The following is a 19,736-nucleotide window of genomic DNA, read 5'->3' as shown; positions in this document are numbered from 1 at the left end:
AATATAACACCTTTTCCACGTTGACGCGTGTCTCTCTCTGCAATCTCATCTTACACAATCACCTCACCCAAGTCCACGTGGACAGGCTTCCAGGGTGCAGCGCCCTCTTCTTCCATGGAGCTAGGGACACGCACATTCAGTGGGCTATACAGGTACCAGCCCTTGAGCGCAGCCACGGCAGCCCTGGATCGAGCCTCAAGCAGGCTGGCGCCAGCGCCCTCTCCCAGCTTATCCTGACCAGAGAAAATACCAACGACAAAGACAGGGTGTCTGCTCTTGCGGCCAGTCTCACTGATGATCTTTGCAACAGGTGGCTCGAAGTTCTCTCGTGCACACAGCCGGGAAAGGTCACGAGCCGGCTGGGAGAAGTTGAACAGGTCCGAGATGTTGAGGTGGCGGGAGAGGAAGTGTTGCTCGAAAAATCGCTTGGCAGCCGGTCTGCCGGCATGAAGGTAGATGGCGCCCATCACAGCACGCACAAATGTCGCGTTGGCATGCTCTGCGGTAACACCCTGGGTATTCTGCGACTCCGGAGTGGCCGACTCGCCGGATACCCCGACAGGGTCTCCATACTCATTGTCATAAACAACTCTGGAGGTCATTGATTTTCTCCATGATTTCCGGTGCTCATTGGGTCTCTCTGTGCCAGTAACTGGTCCCGCATTTACATCAGTGCCTGGGAGCACTCTCTTGAACTGCAAGAGGCCGGGATCAACCTCTCCACCAGGTACTGCAGCCATCTCAACACCCCATTCCTTTGCCATTGCTGCCAAAGATTTAGGGCCGACATACGCATACATTGCCGCGAAGATGACAGTTAAGGGAAGTCGAGGATATGTACAAACAAGGTGTTCGGAGGTGTAGTGACTCAGGAGGTCATTGCCGAGCGTAGCCAATGCTTCATTGTTGAAATTAGGATTCGAATCGGCTGAAGCATCGACCAGAGAGCGTGCTAATGTCTCGAGCGGTAGTCGGGAGGGGAGGTAGAGGCGTGCATGAAGGGCGGCGAGTTTTGCGGACTCGCGTGCGGCCTCAACCGGCGGAGAAGGGAGGAGGTATTTGAAGTGAGAGGACTGGGGGATGTGGGTTGACGAATTCAGCGATTGTTCCTCAAACAATGGCTCATTCTCGGCCTGAGGAGCAGGCGAAACGGTCGATTGGCGACGCAAATTATAGTACAGATGTTGTTGCAGGCGGCCACCAGTTCGGGCCCGCGGCGAAAGGACCGAACTGCTCCATCGTTGGAGCTGCAGCCTCTTCATCTGGGCAACTGTGAGAGTGGAAAACCTGAAGCCGGAGGGCGATTGGAATGAGCGAAAATAAGATTGGGCTGCCCAGGGCGTTGCGTGGAGGTTTAGTGTTGGGGTTTCCACGTCGGTATTGTATGAACTTTTGACCGCTGGAGAAAAGTCGAGCTTCGGCGGAAGTCACGGGACCGCGAGTCGTGTGAGAAAGTCGACCGTGACGCTAAACCGCATATGGTGCTAGCGTCACGGGTTCTGGGACGAGGGACGTCGACGGTCATTTCGGCTTCAACCCGCCAGAACAACGCTTTCCTAGCAAGCTATCGCCCACGTTCTTTCCCTACCATTGTTCAATCATATTCCAACCACAATGGGTGGAGGCGGCAAGATCCCGTATGCGATTAATTCTCCCCGAACTACTGATGCTGTGAGAGGCTGACCGATCTTTTACTCAGGTATCCCAAGGAAGTCTGGTCTCCCGCTGGAGGCTGGTACGCTCAGCCCGCGAACTGGAGGGCCAACACTGCTATTATGGGAGCGGTCGTGATTGGCATTGCTGCTGTGACATGGAGCATTAGTGCCGACCGGGAACGCCGTGACAGGATGCCAGAACCCGGCAGATTCTTCCCCAGTCGCTAGTCAGTTCATCTCGGAGGTGTTCGCTACCAAAGATCGCACATACTGACATTTTACTGTTCCACTGTAGCTGGAGCAAACAGATCATCGAACACGAGAGACAGCAAGCTGCGAAGCAGGATTCATAAAGGGGGAGCATGGGCTACAATGAAACCCTTCGGAAGGTTTATATGGCATGATAGGTATAAGTTTCATATTATTGTGGGCTGTACGACAATAGAAGGGCGTTCTTCAATCGGTCAATTGATCTGCAAGTGCTTCCGGGGAGACTCTTCGAGTGTTCGATACAATCGCTGCGTGTACAGACGGACTCGTTCCGTGAATTCAGTTCCGTTCCAAAGTTCTCTTTCCTCGGTAGACGTAGACAGATGGGGCACTCCAATCTGCTCCACAACGAAACCTGCAGCAACAGTGGCGAATATCAGAGAGGACAGTATATAACTCTGCTTGCCCAACGCTTCCAATGCCCTTTCCCAGACAGCAGACCCTGCAAGCACTGAGCCAACAATCTTGGCTGGGGCCCTATCAACAGTCACCATCCCTTGAGTCAGTGCCCCCAAAAAAGAATTACCTGCACCAGTCGGATCGACGACTGGCGTATTTGCTGAAGCATCGGGTTGATGGTAAGCGGGCAACCAAATCCTCTGGCCTCTTGAGAATGTATAGCTTCCATCTTTCCCTGCTCTAATAACCAAGTGCCCATTTCCGTTCGGGCCAATGCCCGAATCAAGGATGCGCTTGACAATATCTTTCCCGAATTCGCTCTCTTCATTCCACCCTGGCTGCCCAAACATCATTCCTAGCTCCAGTTCATTAGGGCTTACCACATCGACTACCCGGTTTGCAACAAAGAATTTATCTTGCTCTTCGGGTGTACAGAGATCAGGCACAGGTTCCCAGACAAAGAATGGCCTCTCCGAAGCCTGGCTGCTGGAAGGTGCTTTGCCTTCTCGCCGTAGTTCTTCTCGCCGCTGCAGTATATTCTGCACAATTGACACGCAACGTCCTGCTGAACAGACCATATGAAAGGTCCTCGAGAACACCTGGGAATCGGATAGCATCCAAGGTTCTAGTCGTAATTTAGGGGTCAAATATTTGAAGTCTAGCCCGTCAGTATCCTTTCTAGAGTTCATGCGAAAGAAGGTTAGGTGCTCACCCCGCTTCTCATTGGGACCGTAGCCATTCCAAGCCCTGGTGGTTAATCGGTTGTTGTCTTCTCTCATCACGCATGCTGTGCCCCATGTGTTGATGACATCTAAAACCTCCGAGGGAAAGTCGGAGCCAACATCAACAATCCAGCTAACAGCGTGGGAGTGCTCCTTTCCAGCGACTAGACGAGCACCGACAACCGCGAAAGACGCTGCACCCCCGAGGATATTCTTGACATTAGGTCTAGTGCCCCCGAAGTCAATATCATCTGCATGAATCAAAGGAGTTTCGTAAGTATACCGTAGGGTTTCGACAGTTCATCCGATTTGGGCGTGTTATAGCATACCAAGGATGAACATGCCTAGTGTACAGAAGTCCACATGATTGGCGAAAGATGTAGGGCCGCTTTGTTCTGTCATTATTGCTAGATAGTAATGCTTAACAAGTGTCCAAATTGGCGGGGTTCAGTATCCGTAGTAGAAGTTCTTATCGCATCTACAGAATACCATCCTACTCCGTACATGTGGTAGAATTACCAAAATTTACCGCCAACGTCATAGCGTACAATATGCGAAACGGCCATTCAAATGTATTGTACCGTAAGACCCACTCGTGGAGCTCCAGGCCTCAGGCACGGGATAAGGAGCATCATCTTTTGGGAACCGACACCGTTGCAACTTACGATTCTGACGGACACAGCTTACTCCATAGTCACGGGCAAGTGTACCATCACTTGTCCCTCTGTAACTTCCATTTGAAGTGTCGGACTGTCCTTTCTCCCTGTATCTTTCACCCCTCTTGAGTTGTCTTCGGGATCCCCTCCCTTGCTTTGATAGGGGCCATTCAAGATGGCGACCAGCCATATGCATAACCTAACTACCCTTATTAAGCGGTAAGGCCTGAATCAGCTTGCCTCAAGCACAGTGCACAGGAAGCTGTCGTGTGGAGCATTCGTCATGCGCTTCACGTTCTCTTTTCGTTATATTAATGATGTAATAGGCTGGAAGCCGCGACCTCCCGCCTGGAGGATATGGCTATGGGACTAGATGACCCCAGTTCGCCGAAAACATTGAATGCCGCCGCTGCCCCCGAGACCGTTGCTCCTGAACCGCCCAAGCCAGCTTTTCCCCCGGCCCCTGCAGCTCCTGCCGTCCCACCTCAAATTGAGGACTTCGATACACTGATCAATAAGGATGTGCGGAACTTCGTGGACCTTGGAAATAAAATTGGAGACCTTGTTGCTGAGCAGGTGAGGCTCTCCAACCGAACGTCATTACATTGTGGTTGCGACAGCCTACTGACTGGTTTTGTAGTCGAAAGCTGTCTTACAAGCTTTCGAAGCCGAGCGCACCTACCTTTACGTCTCGACGAAGGCGAAGAAGCCCGAGCCCCAGCCCGCAGAGCTCATGACAGAGCTTCACACTGCCTCCGATTCTATTAATATGATCCGCGAGTCGAATCGGGCCTCTCCACTTTTCAACCACCTCAGCGCGGTCGCGGAGGGTATCGTGGCTCTGGGATGGTTCTTTGAGCCCAAGCCAGGCGATTTTGTCAGTGAAATCGTTGGTGGCATTGAGTACTATGGCAACAAGGTCTTGAAGGAGTACAAGGAAAAGTAAGACCTTTACTACCCTATTCAAGCGCAAAGCAAAGTACTTACGTTCTCATCAGGGATAAGACTCACGTCCAGTACATCCAATCCTACTATCAAATCTTCAAGGCCCTTGCTGCCTATCTCAAGAAGCACTATCCAAAGGGCCTGACATGGAATGAGCAAAGCGGCATCGATGCGCTGGAAGCCCTCAGACAGGTCAAAGGCGGCTCTAGCACCGGGGCCAGCGGTTCAGCTCCTCCCCCTCCTCCTCCACCCCCTGTGCCGACGCTGAACGTGCCTGGTGGAGCTCCTCCACCACCTCCACCACCGCCTGGCGTTCCTCCGCCGCCCAGCGCGGCCCCGGGAGGTGATATGTCCGCCGTTTTTGCTCAGTTGAACCAGGGTGAGGCTATCACCTCTGGTCTCCGGAAAGTCGACAAGTCTGAAATGACGCACAAGAACCCTAGTCTTCGCGCAAGCTCGACCGTTCCGGAACGTCCTGACTCGCAAGGCAGCATCTCTCGCTCTAAGTCGCCAGCCCCGAGTAAGAAGCCTAAGCCGGAGAGCATGCGTGTTCGTAAACCTCCTCGCAAGGACCTCGAGAGCAACAAGTGGTACATCGAGAACTTTGATAACCCGGGCGAAATCGTCGAGATCCCTGCCCAGCAGAACCAGTCCATCCTCATCTCCCGTTGCAACAAGACCATCGTGAAGGTGTCCAGCAAGGCCAACGCCATCGCCATCGACAACTGCAAGGATCTCTCCATCATCGTTGATTCCCTTGTGAGCAGCCTTGATGTCATTAAGTGCACCAAATTCGCTCTCCAGATCGACGGCGTGGCGCCCACGCTTTTGCTGGACCAGGTGGACGGTGCCACGGTCTACCTCGGCCCCCAGAGCTTAAACACCGAGGTTTTCTCCAGCAAATGCACAGCGCTCAACATCATGCTTCCCCCCAAGGAGGGAACAGATGAAGATACCAAGGAGTGCCCGGTTCCCGAGCAGATCAAGTCCTACGTCAAGGACGGCGTTCTGGTGAACGAGATCGTCGAGCACGCAGGCTAAACACTAATACACCTACGACTACGCTTCGGTATATCTCGAACATATGTGCTTGGTTAGCTGTGTACCTTGGATGACATCTAGTGCAGTGGCTAAGATAGTCATAGTTTGCCAGGCTGATTTTTGACATATACAATAGAAGCACCTTTCTCCTGGAATTAGACTCCATGTTAGGTAAAATAAATTCAAACTCTCTGTATATTTTGCATGTGTTACGTAGTGTTGACAAGAGAAGGTGTTACCTTGTTAAGTCAATGTTGGCTGAGATGTACTTGACAAATTAGTATCTGATTAGGCAGCCTGAGGCACTAGGGCTGACCAAAAACATACATTGCACCTCTGCGGACCAGAAAATGTTCCTAGCTGCTGCCACATCGTTTCTTGGGGCATTGGGATAGTCATGATGCAACCTGGTTGTCTTTCGACCACCCACTGGCTTGCCCTTCAGAAATGCAAAAAAAGATATCGTAGACAACCACACAGGCTGGGTGAACCATTCGAAACGAAAAATTGCATTAGGACGGCCATACACTGTACCAAGGATATATGATATAACTATCCAAGTCGATGGTCTTCCAGCCGATTGACATTGGGCCCACCTGAGCTTGTAATCTGCCCTTGAGCTGCAGCTCATTTCCATTGATGCTATCATATCGAGGCAGACTTTGATTGCTACTCCTGGGCTGTCCAGCTTCTCATGGAATAATTACCAAAGACTGAGCCAAGCCAGAGTCTTCACTAACTCTAGAGCTTTTTGGGCACGAACTATAAAATAGTCCCCATATTATGATTGAATTTTAGGGCTTGATACCTTATCGTTGTAATGCAATGCTTTCTGGTAGGGGGTTAACTCCGTCTCGCTATGTATGCCCTTTGGGGACTTTTGATCTTAGAGAAGAGAATCACTGGTAATTACTAGACTTAGCAATAACCGAAGGAAGGAATCTCACTCTGATAAGGAAATATAGATTCTCTTTCAGCCTTCAGAAACTGCTCGTGTTGTGGTGAGGGTGATACATATTTGAGAGACAATTTTGATTTTTAAAAAAACGTCGACCAGAGCTATGATACTTCAGTCTGACTATTTTTGATCCCCCAGAACAAAGATTTGAATTCCAACTTACTGTATACTGAATACTACTACGACGTGAGTGTGGGCCGAGGTTCGGACTTCTCCGTACTGTAGTCAATAAGTCGAGAAATTGAGGACTACCTAGTACGCACTGCGTAAATAATAGAACGTGTCCATAACATTTCGCTCCATACTAAAGTAAACTACTGGCATATAACCGACTTAAACAGAGTCTCATCATGACTGGGTGGTGGTCGGTCTAGAACTCCGTACTACGAGAAAAGAATAAATGAACACTTGTGATTTAATTTATCTAGCTTGACAACAGGCTCATGAAATGACATACAGCGCCAAGCCAACCGGTGGAGCCAACCAATAAACAGAATATATTGATGTGCTCCCATGCTAGGTATTTTGCCTAGTATACTCAATAGCACTAAGCGATGTAACCTTGTCTGAGTCATGGTCATTTACTATCATTATCTTGCTTTTGAGTCCGTGTTCCATGGATCGAAATCCGAGCAAAAATTCCATCCTCACCTGCTATGGATTTCCATCCCAGCGAGCGTCCATCCGAGGGCGATCTCTTCGAATTCGAGCGATTCGATAAGGGCTATGATGCGGAGGATATATGCTGTGTTATCTGTGGTGCCCCAAGCTTTGTGAGCTCTTCTTCAGTCCCTAAAAACCAATAAACCGCTCATACAGATCAAGGTGGTGGAAGCAGAAGTGCGAGACAAGAATCTTGAGAGGTACAAGTGGTTTGTACCGCAGGCCATCCGAGCTGAAAATTATCATTATGAGAAAGATTGGGATATTGCGAGCCTGCCAAATCATGATCTACCACTAGAAGTACTCGGGATAGATGGTGGGTTACTCCTTTAGCCCTCATTCTTGTAGGAAACCTATAATGCGCCGAAGAGATTTCTGATTCCTTAGATATTGAGATCGACGGTGTGCATTATGGGGAGCGGTTGTTAAGATTAGAAGCCGTGCGTTATGGGGAGCACACGTCGAAATTAGTACACTATCTATATACGGAGCACCCGTATGTAACGGTCCATGCGGAATGCCTTGACATGATGCGACGCCTGGTAGACTATCGCCAGGCTCTTCTGAAAGCTGGAGTGTCGGTTGGCTTAAAGCACCCTACGACTCTCAGCCAGTTCTATGAAGTGTTTGAACAGCGATTAACTAGGGTGCATTCCAAGTATCCCCTCGGACGCAACGGCTCGTTTAACCCGCGTCGTGTAGTTGAACCACATTGGTACTACTTTCGGGACACCAACCTTTATCATAATGTCGCGTGGGCTTTTGGAGAGCAAAAGGCCTATGTGAGTTAGTTCCACATAAGTACAATCTATGGTGCCTCCATCCCATCGCTAACAACCTGCCATTAGGAATACGAGATGGCACCATCTCCCATACCAGGACTCACCCAGGAGATCCTTTCATATCTACAGCCTCTTCCACCGTCCTTGCGAGGACAGACGGGTTTATCTCCCGAACTAGAAGCACTACCGGCGGAGGTCCAAGACATGATCTATAATAATCTACACCCTTTCGTCAACCCCGGGCAGACATGCACCCGTTCCTTACCCTCAGGCCTGTGGCGGGATATGCTCTTTAATCGGCATATTCTACCATGGCTTTGGGATTTAGATATCTCCGCCCTACGGAGCTACCCTGTGACACCCGATGCGGGCAACGCTCTAACATATGAGGCAGAAGATGTTTGGGATTGGGAGCGCCTTGTTCGGACCCTCGCACAAGTGGAGGTGTTTGAACCCGGGAACCCTTTACAGCATGCTCCGCTCCGTTTGCGGAATCGCCGGCGGATCTGGAGACTACTAGAGGAGGCCAAAGGTGAAGATATTGAGGAGTGGCTCGATACTCATGTGTATAAGAGAAAATGACGGGGATATATGGAGATACTAGTCAAACCATGTTATCTAGCCGAGGTCCAGTGGCTGGGTATGACCTGAATACAACACTGCCCCATTAAGGACTAAAAGGTTTGGTCAGGGAATAGAATCCAGAGCCAGTAGTCTTAATCCCGCTAGTCATGGTTAGTACCTAAGATGGCATGCGTCCTACTTCGGCTATGTGGATTACGATATATTAACGCTTACAGTTCGAAAAGGTCTATGTCGAAGCCAGCAACATCACAATTGCCCCGGATAGGGGCTTTGAGATTTCCAATCAAACCATGATTGAACGCTTTTCACGGGATAGAAAATATGGAGGATAGAAACAAACCCAGGCAAGCTAACATGACCATCAATCTCCGAGATGGTGGCTTAACGCTCCCAACTTCTTCGCCCAGTCCCTGAAACTAGCCCATAATAGAATTTTTTTAGCCCACTAAGGGAGGCAAATTAGGGCGCTCGGTCCCTTTAACAAGAGACTCGATCAAGCATTGATCAATAACGATCGGATAAACCGGATGGTCAGCTTAACTGTAAATCCTTTAGCTGGCTCCAACCGACCCTATCTATATTCTTGGCAGACATGGTTCAGTACCGCGCAAGCAACCATATCGACAACGACAATATTATATTTACATTAGGTATAGGTAACGTCTATGAGGGTATTGAAGCTATAAATTGTGTGGCCAGCGTGACCCCTAGTCAGAAGTAGTACAAGCTACAGTTCAGTCACAGTAAATACAACGGACCGGAACCAAAAAAATACTTATAGAACCAAATATTTGCCCGCACACGCCTTGAGACTAGAGAGCGCTAGTATGAGATCGTGTTCTTTAGGTGTTGAATCCTTTATAAACGATGTCACAGTGTTTAGCTAGATCGCTCCTAGTGCTTTTCACTAAGAGTCATAGTTCCTGTACAAATCCCTTTGTAACCTAATATCAATCTCGCTAGCTATTGGGATCTAGTGTATATACCCTTGTCCTCTATTTTGTTGAGAGCTAGCCAGCCGCAATTCCGGTTACATCGCTTCCAACATAGAGGTAGTATCCCTCGGCATTCAGTATACCAGCTTCGTAAGTAACGAGGGTTGGAGAATCAGAAATCACATAAATACTCCCCATTGTCTCGTCTCGAAGATGGAAGACAACAAGATAGGCCAGCAGCTCAGGAATAACACATTCTGGCAGCTAAGAGGTTGTTGTTTCAACCCTCGTCCGTTCGTTTTATCTTGATTTCTTTTCTACAATCTCCATGGCGCCTTCCTACCGGGGAAGTTCTACCTTTAGAAGTGGTTTCAATCTTTACCTGGCTTTCCTTTTGTGTGCAATTTTTATTTTTTCTGACACCACTTTCGCTTATTCATGGCTCCCTCCACGGAGGGAGAACAGTCCAAAGCCCACGCCTACACAAAGTGGCAACGCGACGGCTTTGACTGCAGTATCAACAGCTACCATAGAATACTCGTCAGCTGTCGCGATAGAGTCCAAAGTATCCTATCAGTTATCTCAATTAGCTACCGTCCCGGCCATCCCTCTTCCAACGGATCTCCCAGATTATGATATTTTGAACCAAGTCGTGGGCCTCATGCCGCCGCTTCAAACTGGTAGTGTGCAGAACAACAGTGTCCAAATGTTGGCGGCTATGAGGGATAATCTAAGGTCAAGTGAGAACTCGACCACGGGACACCTCCACGAGCGCGCAACCGGGCTTAAGGTCATGATAGTCGGCGATTCCATATCTCAGGGCCGAGAGGGAGACTTCACGTGGCGGTATTGGATATGGGAGTGGTTTCAATCTCAGGGAGTTGCTGTAGACTTCGTTGGGCAGCACCACCGTCCCCACCAGCATTATACGGGGAACCCCAACCAACAGGCGCGATCAAAGTAAGTGGGGGCTATGCGAAACAAGTGTCATCGGATTTTCCTAAGAGTCATTTCGCTGTTTGGGGCCGTGCTGCTGCTGTGGATAAAGGCCTGATCAAGGAAGTCATGGCAGCCCACCCAGCAGATTTGATGCTGTTATTATTGGGCTTCAATGATATGGGGTGGTTCTACAGTGATTCGATAGGAACTTTGGACAGTATTCATACGCTGATCAGCAATGCTCGGGCTGCAAATCCAAAGATCAAGTTTGCCATTGCTAATGTACCACAGCGGAGTTTCATTGGTGGCCGTGAGGATCTTCCTGTTAGCACCAATATATACAACTCTCTACTGCGCGATACTATTCCCAAATGGAGCACTACAGCTTCCCCAATCCATCCTGTTGAGCTGGAAGAGAACTACAACTGTCAGCCTAGTTCATGTCCGGTGGGTTCCGATGGACTTCATCCAAACGCGATGGGTGAATACCAGATTGCTCGCGCCTTCTCGCAAACCCTAGTGAAGGATTTCAGGATCGGGTCATCCGCACTGAGTATACCCAATGATGTTCCTGCCAGGCCGTTACCGGTACCTAGCAATTTCAAGGTATTCACTAGTCCTGGTGGCGTAACGGCAACATGGGATCCAGGTAAGCCACCCTGCAGCTAAGCCCGGAGCGTCCTTTTGCTAATTGAAGATACCTAGTCTATGGTGCGTATAACTACGACGTTCGATCCAAGATCAAGGGGGGTATCCCGAATTTCTCCTCAGGCAGCGTATCCTCCAATCGATGGGATGCTACGTGGCCTATAGATGGCTGGGAGTATGAGGTTCAGGTGCGCGCCAGTGCTGGGGACACTATCAAGAGGGCCTGGACAACTACTTTAACCGCAACCGCCCATCCCCAGACAGCGGAAGCCCCTCAGAACGTGATTGTTAGCGCTACCACGACTGGTTTCGACATATCCTGGGATCCACCCACAGGTTCTTACAGAAACTCTGTCATCGAATATAACGTTCTCTACTGGGACAAGGACGCCGAATGTGATTTATTACTGGAGCCGCGTTCACAGGCACTTCGGCCCACATAGAGAACCTAGTTGCAGGGCACCGTTACTTCGTGGCCGTTGTGACCTGGAATGCCGCTGGACAGGGCTTTCCAGCCGTGGTTCGAAGTGTTATTCCGGGCGCTGGCACTCCGCCACCCCCAACGGACCTGAAGATCATCGTAGCAGATCAAACCACAGTCCACCTTACGTGGGATAGCCTCTCTGCTGCGGCGGGCTACCGGCTTTGGTTACGCAATGTAAATGCCACAGGTAGTAAGCTTGAGGCATTGAACTACACGGTGGAAGCTGCTTGTAGCGATCAATACTATCTGTTTCCCGGTACGTGGAACTATGAGTGGTGTGTTAGCGCTTTCAATGGAAATGCGGAGTCTGCCAAAGGGAAATGTGTCCTCGCCCCATCCCCGGACGAAGACGGTGGCGCGGCACCAACCTACCCGCCCGCTCCTCAATGGTGTCCGAATGGTGGTAGCGTCGGAGGTGGGAGTGGTGGAGGAGGCTCAGGAGGCGGTGGTGATAGTGGTGGTGGCAGCAGCAGCAGCAGCGGTGGCACTACGGAAGAGCCATGGCCGGTAGTCACCAATGGTCAATGTAAAGGTCCGGATTGTAAGAACGGCCAATGCACGGGGCTTCTTTGCGCTTCCTTTGGCTGCAGTGGATCTGGCTGCTTGAATGGCGTCTGTACCGCCTTTGGGCAATGTACTGTCCATGGATGTCTTGGATCTGGATGCAGAGACGGTGTCTGTGTGGCGGACGACTGCATCACGGCCGGCTGCGTGGGAGATGACTGCGGAGAGGATGGAAAATGTACTGACGACCGCTGTTTTGGCCTCGGCTGTTCTGGATCTGATTGTGGAAAGGATGGTATCTGCACCGGTCCGGATTGTTGGGAAGGGACATGCAGTGGCAGCGGATGTGCCAACGGGGTTTGCTCCGGCAGCAAATGTTCGAGCTATGATAGCTGTGTCGGCAAGGACTGCAACAATGGTTCTTGCAAGGGAGACGACTGCAGCAGCTGCTCGGGCTCGGACTGTCATGATGGCGACTGCACCGGCGACAACTGCATCGGATGCACGGGGCCTGACTGTCATAACGGCCAATGTACTGGTTCGAACTGCTACGGCTGCACGGGTCGGGACTGCCATCATGGGGCTTGTAGGGGAGAGCACTGCAGCAGCTGTGTAGGATCGGATTGTGTTGTTTCTAATGGCAAGAGCGGTTGTAAGGGAGAGCATTGCACCAGTTGCACAGGTCCCGGTTGTTCCTGCTTCGGATTGGGCTGTGCCTGCAGTGGCTCGGGATGTAGCGGCTGTACAGGTCTCGGGTGTAGCTGCACTGGGTTGTTCTGCAGCTGTACAGGTCCTACATGCACTAGCTGTCGGGGTCTGAGCTGCATGTGTCGTGAGGCTGGCGGTTGCAGTGGTGGAGAGGAAGGAGGTGGAGGCGGCGACGACGATGGGTCGACACCAACCGATCCGTCGTGCAGCATCAAAGAGACGGCCACTATCTGCGCTGAATATTGTACTGTGACGACCAACGCAGCTGCCACGACAACGACCTCGTGCACGTCGACCACTTGCATGCCAACCGTGGGCTGCAGTGTGACTGGGACGACAACTAGAACAATCACCTCGACGAGCAGCGCTGATTGTCCTTTCGTGACGGACCCTGTCGCCGGCGAGAACCCATCTGACAACTGCAGACCATGTGCCTGGGCTTTTGGCTCTGTTTCAGATGTAGACATGGAAGGAAATCTGAGAATCCGTGATGGCTTTCAACCTAACTATGCTACTATTACGGCGCGGGCAGTAGCTCCTACTCATGCTGGTCTGGAGAAGAGGGCCCCGGCGAGGACTTCTACTGCCCTTGGAGATTGCAGATTCACACCGGGGGCATCTGTTACTATCCCAGCCTACAAGGGACCCCAGAACTATGTCCAGTCAGCCATCGGCGGAGCACTTCCTGCCTCCCTCTCCATGTCCAGATGGTACAGCAAGACGACCGTTGACTGCGCGCCAACAATCACCATGATATCCGATGAGCAGGTACAGCCTTTCCTAGGGAATGACAAGCAGTCACCGACTATCGAACATTGCTGTAAGTATCCTTCCGACATCTCAGATAGGTACTCGAGGGACACTAGGATTGCGGCTAACGGCTCATAGTTGAATTGAACTGGATGGACCGCTTCTGGGATTATTTGTTTAACGAAAAAGGCTACTCCTGCGACAACTTCAACCGACTCATGTTCGACAAATGCAACAATCTTCAGCCGGTTTATAATAGCTTACCGGGTGACGATCACTGGGACTTTATTGGTATAACTCAAGAGCTAAATAAGTTCAAGGCAATGGTACGTTGGAGTTTTCCGGTGTTCAACAATTCTGCTGACACGATACGATGGTAGATAGGGGGTAACTACGACGCGGATGTTGTCCAGCAAAGTGAGAATGTTCGCGAGAAAAAAATTATATCGGAATATAAACCGTGGAGGGCTTCAGAAGCAATAATAATGAGTCGGATGGGGCTTCTAGAAAGAATCGTTCTTGCATGTGATATATGGACATCAAGCGCCATCTTCGGTCCACTTGATTCAACAAATTATAGGATATACTCCGCCTTGTATGTGATCTCCCAATCTTTGGATGACGTGCCTTTCCTGAACCATATTATTAACCATTTCTCTTAGGAAGGACGTTGATGCCAATCTAGCGACCACATATAGATACTGGATGACAAATGTCAGGATTCCCGGACAGATGGAGGCAGGCAGCGAACAAGCTGCACTCTTGATCACATCCATTGAGGAGGGACTCAACCTGGCGACCGGCAAGGCACAGGAAACAGCAGATGGAGCAGCACGTCTGGATGAATACCGCGAGGCTTTGCAGGCTATACGTGAGAGATACCACCTTGACGACACGGGGAACGTGTGCAACAAGCCCATCAATCTGAATTGGGATAGGGCTACTACAGATGGCGCCCCGAGACCCCCCCCTTGCCCGCCGAGATTCGTGTCCATTCCCAATCACGACCAAGGACCCTGCCAACCCTACTAGCACATCTACTGCTCCGACAAAGACCACCACATCTTTGTCTATCGCAACAGCGACCACATCCAGTGATCCAATTTACTGCTTCAATGAGCACAATGATGGCTCCTACGTACCATTCAAAGTTGACGGGGCAAAGGCAGCGATGGAAGCACTTTGCTACAACGGCAACTCCTTAAAGCCTGGAGGGCCTCCGTACACGTATGTATACAGCGATCCTTCTGGAACTAACGTGATTGGATCTGTTCAATGGGCCCCTGATCAGTCTGGCTGCGAACCGGAGAAGGAAGTCGAGATGAAAATTCACGTACGTGCCTTTGTTTCCCTGTGCTATTTACAGCACTAACCAGACCTTTATCACTAGTGCGAAACTTCGATGGAGCATTGTTTCTCCAAATGTCGAAATCCTACCGAGGGCTACGGTGGTGCTTTTGTTGAAAATCAAGGGTTTGGTTGCATTCAGTGGATGCTTTACGCGCAGAAGAGCAACACGCAGTGCAGCTGCAACGAAAATGGGTGTACATGTTGTGCTAATGGGTCCTGCGGTACGAGTAATGCATTGATGTCAACGGAGATGAAGTTGATCTCGCTGGATGAGGTGGATCCTGCGCTGAGTCTAAGCCTGAGCACGAAGAGTACGGAGGACGATTGAACGCTTGATATTGGTCCAGGATCTCAAGAAGTCACAGTCGTACTCTGTATTCTGTCTCACTAACAGCGACAATCTGTTCTATTCTTTCTACACTCCTATATCCATATCATTGTTGTCAGCTGAAGCTTGTCTCCTAGTAACGGGGCGGGCGAGATAAGACCTCTCCAGTCCACCGAAGGGATGTCTACGAGCATAATCTAGCTTACCACTTTCACATACCCTACAACTCTACAGGTATAATAGTAAATCTCGCTTATATAGTATAAGAAATAATGCATTTAAACCTCCTATTTTGGGGAAGAGAGAGAACGGGCGTATACTATGTCATACGTAGAGCTAAAAGGCCCAAATGTTATTGTCCTCATAGTCCCTCTTCCAATTTCACCGTCTCCCCGTTCCTATCATCAAACGAATACACCAACATATGAACTGCATATAGACTGTGATGTCAGGAGCTGGACAACTCTCCCTGAGCTGATAACTAAGTCGCGGGAGTTCATCTTTATGACGAGTCTAGCATGGGATTAGTACACATAGACATAATGAAAGGTTACGTTAAGCACAGTGAAGACTGACTCTGTATATAGAACTACACATCTGCTTCGTAGTTCCTTAACTTTATCTCGGCGTTAGTGTTTCCCACGTTGGGTATCTCCCTCTTTATGAGTGCCCAAATTATAGCTGCTCGTCAATCGTCCCTCGCAGCTTTTTTGACTCTGGGTAATATTTATCTCGAAAACTTCCTTTCGGTGGCTAGTCTTTGATAGTATGGGATGGGAGACAGGAAGAGCGGGAATCAAGAAGTAGAATGTATCATAGAAGGTTAGAAAGGAAGATTATTCAACGAAGTTCGGTTTGCTCGTATGGAAAACATGTTCCCAATCCCACTCGACTAGAATAACCATACGGGGCACTAACAAATGACTCGTTTATCGTCTCAATGGAATTACATCATCTAGCCTGCGACTTTTTGCTGCGCACTGAGCTGTAGCCTGTAATATAAATAAAGTACTCATTGAGCAAGGTCTTCACTTTAACTACTTAAAGAGGAGGCATCTGAAACAGGGACTTCCAGGTCACTAGAAGAAACCCCGTGCGGATAAATATGTAGTATATATCTCAGAAGAACTTTCTGTCAATGTAAATGCGTATGTGTTATTCTGTTTAACCATATATTCAACCTGAGTAACTAACCTCCCAGACGACCAGAACAAAACACCTTAAAAAAATCAATACTCGAAAGACAGATAGCCTTCTCCGGTACTCGAACTGAAATCTGCACGCCTTGATAAAACAAACGAATCAGTAGAAAGAGAGGAGACTTTCGGGACTCCGAAGCATTGTTAACGCCGTGAATTGAATAGATGAGAACTTGGGTATTAAAAGTACGTATGTCATGCGCCCTTGGCTGGCCCGTGTAAATTTTTGGGAAACGGGAGGCGATTGTGTTCATGTCCAGAAGATGAGCCTGCACCTTGAATGTCAGTTAGGCAGCGTGTGTCCTGCATCGTGGTAACAAGTCAACAAGAAAGAAAGAAATAGAAAAAAAGAAAGGCTAAGTAAAACGATTTATACTGAGAGAGATGTTGGAGCGGGCCTAGGTGGATGTCGACGGGCGTTGGGCAATCTTGGGTGGCTTTAATCCATGCCCGATGAATTATGCTTTTGTACATCTAGTCCTCTCAGTCGTTTGGCGAGTAGGCTCTCGCCGGCTTCGGAGCCGCCCATGGGGCTGAATGGATAGCCACCGTATCCATGGTCTCCTTTGGTGAGTTTACTATACGATCCACTACCAGTTTGATAGGTTTCGGCTGCATCATGGTCATGCAGGGGAAGCACTTCTTCCCTTAGGGACGGAATGGGCCGGAACGGATGAGGAGCTCGCTGCCCCGAGCGGGCATCCTTCAAGTTACTAGAGACGGCCTGCGCTTCAATGACTGGCATTGGTGTTGCAGGCTGGCCCTCCCGCCCACACGGGGAAGGGAGATCGGGCAATGAAGCTGGAATGGATCCTTGATCAGCAGCTGGTCTTCGGCATCCTCTATCCGTTACTAGCTTCGTATTCATCTGCGTCTGATTGACATCACGAGCAGGCTTATACGGCGCATATCGGGGCTCTGGATGTTGTATCTCATTCCGGAGCCTTTCTTTGCCGTCAGGGACTCGATTAGCAAAAACAATACGGATGCTTGAGTGTAGATAGAAACGGCCCTTGGACGGACAGCATATGTTCAAATGTATCAGGTACCTCAGGGTGGGCTTGTCATTTGGATCCTCCGATGAGCTTAAGGATGCCTCTGGACGATCGGTCCCGTAGTTCTTCCGCGCAGTCAACGGCATGTCGATGACAGGGCCCGCTGAATAGCTTCTCTGCCGAATAAATGTCTTGGTTCCAGGTTCCATGTCGCTGAGATCGTATGGAATCAAAAATAATTTAACAGCTGTCTTGTTCGGATTCTTTATCATGACCTGGAGCTGACCCTGTTGAGGTATTCGATAGCAGCCCCCGGGCGGACACTTGGGCGACTCGGCCCTCCTGTGTCTCTTCTCTCGTCTGCGGAGAGCATCTTGGTCATTAGCCTTAGGCGGGGGTGGATTGTCTGTCATTTCACCGCAGACCTCTGCGGGGCTATGATGATGCCTGCGACGTCGACTCGTAACTGCTGTGTCCTTTGGAAGAGAGTTCTCCAAGTCTATCAAGCCAACATAAGGACTAGGGTTATCGTCCGAAATCGAGCGACCACTACCCGAAGTAGGATAGCTGTAGAAAACTGCCGGAAACGGAATTGTGACGTGGGGTGGGCACTTGAGATTCGCTTTACATTTGCCTTTCCCCAACACACCTATTTGCGCGGTGAAATCGAGTGGCTTTGATGGGTTCATCGACATTCTCCCACGTAGGATAGATTCTTCATAGGATCCAACCAATGGAGCATGCGGTCTGGAAGACTTCTCCGAAACAAGTGAGGGCCTCCTGGTTCTGAGGGATGGACTTTGTACTGAAGATGCTAGTTGAAGAGTATACGCCGAGTTTAGAGACCGGCGAGGATTACAATGGTGGAACGGGAGCGGCTCATCCCATTTCCCGGAGGAATGGCTGGACTGGAAGTTGAACGCTCCTCGATGGGTTGTGGGCGACGATTGAAGGTGCCGGAAAGTCTCTGGCGGCAGCGTACGACGACGGCTGGCCTTCTCCAAGGGACCAAGCTGCTCAGTTGAATCGGTCCTGGCGGAAAAATCCAAATCGGTATTGTTCGCCTGGTATACGAGAGGGCTTGTCGGCGCCTTTAGGACGTAGCTAGAAGAGAAGGAGCCCACGGACGGTGCCCGCGTGCGGGATGGTGGCCTCGCGTTTTCATTAGACACATTGGCTGTGACAGGTTGCGTCCTCGTGGGCGATGCAAAAACCGGGGCCGTGAACCAGGGAGCAGTTGGGGAAGAGCCCAGCAGGGGGAAACGTGAGCCGGCATCAAGTCCGGGTAGCGGTGACTGCGGCAGTGGTTGCGGATCTTGACGGGTCCCTTCTCGAAAGTCGCCAGAATGCAGTGCTGACCGAGGGCGCTGGATATCAGCTGGCGAGCCTAATTCCTGACCACTGGTGCCCGGGCTAGTACTAGGAATGCCTCGAGCATTAAAGTCGGCTTTCATGTCGAACGTTTTATCCGGCGTGCGGGAGATAGAATGGCCAGCATTTGAATCTCCATACTACATCATAGCCCATGTGAGTAAATGCGCATGCCGTAAGAATACAGTTTTCTTATCATTTTTCCTGGCGAGTGTTGCCTTTCTAGAGGAGATAGCGTACATACCAGCCTATGCGCCCAAGCCGAGGTATCGGCGTTCTTGATGTAATGAATCAATTCCTCTCGGTCGCAGGTACGCAGATCTGACGGACTGCAATCCGATAAAAATGTCTCCCCAGGGAAATTAGTACGCCTCCCCGCGGACTCCAGCTCCCTATGATGATGGGCCCACGAGGAGCCCCCAAGTTGACGCTCATCCTCTCTTATCGGTGGGTGATCATCCGACCATAGGTCATAGAACCGCTGACGATCTGGATCCTGGAATATGGGCATGATCACCGGGGGTTAGTTAGTATTGACAGAAAATAAAAAAAAGCTATACATCCCAATGAAAGTTAGGCCGACGGGAAGGCACAAGGACGCATGAGGGAAGCAACGAAGGTGTAAATAGAGAAGATGTTTGGGGTTGAAGTGGCGGTCTTTGTCAGGAGTAGACTCGAGGTATGACGGGATCGGGTGTATGGACGGAACTGAAGTAAGGTGATGCGACGTGGGCGAGCTAGAGTTTGTTAGTTGAGAGGGATTTAAAGGTGAGCTATTTCGATGACGAGAGTATAATTGAGTCATGAGGCGCCTGAAACGACATGGGGGTGGGTTTTTTTGGTCCACTG

General features: G+C 50.1%; 8 protein-coding genes across 8 annotated transcripts; 4 read left to right on the top strand and 4 right to left on the bottom strand.

Annotated features, from left to right (window-relative positions):
* Window positions 1-50: 50 nt before the first annotated feature.
* AO090012000641 (mitochondrial 54S ribosomal protein mL44) lies at window positions 51-1,262 on the bottom strand (the record flags this gene model as incomplete). Its single annotated transcript, XM_001727571.3, has 1 exon — window positions 51-1,262. The coding sequence occupies one exon, from the start codon at window positions 1,260-1,262 to the stop codon at window positions 51-53; it is 1,212 nt and encodes a 403-aa protein (XP_001727623.1).
* An 857-nt stretch (window positions 1,263-2,119) lies between these two features.
* On the bottom strand, window positions 2,120-3,448 carry AO090012000639 (uncharacterized protein; the record flags this gene model as incomplete). Its single annotated transcript, XM_023236569.1, has 2 exons — window positions 2,120-3,297; window positions 3,376-3,448. 2 exons carry the CDS (start codon window positions 3,446-3,448, stop codon window positions 2,120-2,122), a joined length of 1,251 nt encoding a protein of 416 aa, XP_023091483.1.
* Window positions 3,449-3,877: 429 nt separating this feature from the next.
* Window positions 3,878-5,688, top strand: capA (adenylate cyclase-binding protein; the record flags this gene model as incomplete). The annotated part of the gene is made up of 4 exons (XM_001727569.1): window positions 3,878-3,921; window positions 4,029-4,278; window positions 4,343-4,644; window positions 4,701-5,688. The coding sequence occupies 4 exons, from the start codon at window positions 3,878-3,880 to the stop codon at window positions 5,686-5,688; spliced, it is 1,584 nt and encodes a 527-aa protein (XP_001727621.1).
* Window positions 5,689-7,302: 1,614 nt separating this feature from the next.
* On the top strand, window positions 7,303-8,011 carry AO090012000637 (uncharacterized protein; the record flags this gene model as incomplete). Its single annotated transcript, XM_023236568.1, has 3 exons — window positions 7,303-7,419; window positions 7,466-7,625; window positions 7,956-8,011. The coding sequence occupies 3 exons, from the start codon at window positions 7,303-7,305 to the stop codon at window positions 8,009-8,011; spliced, it is 333 nt and encodes a 110-aa protein (XP_023091482.1).
* Window positions 8,012-10,466: 2,455 nt separating this feature from the next.
* On the top strand, window positions 10,467-11,219 carry AO090012000636 (uncharacterized protein; the record flags this gene model as incomplete). Its single annotated transcript, XM_023236566.1, has 1 exon — window positions 10,467-11,219. One exon carries the CDS (start codon window positions 10,467-10,469, stop codon window positions 11,217-11,219), a length of 753 nt encoding a protein of 250 aa, XP_023091481.1.
* An 898-nt stretch (window positions 11,220-12,117) lies between these two features.
* AO090012000635 (uncharacterized protein) lies at window positions 12,118-12,852 on the bottom strand (the record flags this gene model as incomplete). The annotated part of the gene is made up of 1 exon (XM_001727566.3): window positions 12,118-12,852. One exon carries the CDS (start codon window positions 12,850-12,852, stop codon window positions 12,118-12,120), a length of 735 nt encoding a protein of 244 aa, XP_001727618.3.
* Window positions 12,853-13,011: 159 nt separating this feature from the next.
* On the top strand, window positions 13,012-14,676 carry AO090012000634 (uncharacterized protein; the record flags this gene model as incomplete). Its single annotated transcript, XM_023236565.1, has 3 exons — window positions 13,012-13,714; window positions 14,029-14,239; window positions 14,307-14,676. The coding sequence occupies 3 exons, from the start codon at window positions 13,012-13,014 to the stop codon at window positions 14,674-14,676; spliced, it is 1,284 nt and encodes a 427-aa protein (XP_023091480.1).
* Window positions 14,677-16,960: 2,284 nt separating this feature from the next.
* AO090012000633 (uncharacterized protein) lies at window positions 16,961-18,970 on the bottom strand (the record flags this gene model as incomplete). The annotated part of the gene is made up of 2 exons (XM_023236564.1): window positions 16,961-18,330; window positions 18,376-18,970. The coding sequence occupies 2 exons, from the start codon at window positions 18,968-18,970 to the stop codon at window positions 16,961-16,963; spliced, it is 1,965 nt and encodes a 654-aa protein (XP_023091479.1).
* Window positions 18,971-19,736: the final 766 nt, after the last annotated feature.

The sequence above is a fragment of the Aspergillus oryzae genome, chromosome 4, assembly GCF_000184455.2.
Source record: "Aspergillus oryzae RIB40 DNA, chromosome 4".
Classification (NCBI taxonomy): Eukaryota; Fungi; Ascomycota; class Eurotiomycetes; order Eurotiales; family Aspergillaceae; genus Aspergillus; species Aspergillus oryzae.
This window is presented reverse-complemented; position numbering and strand designations above follow the sequence as displayed.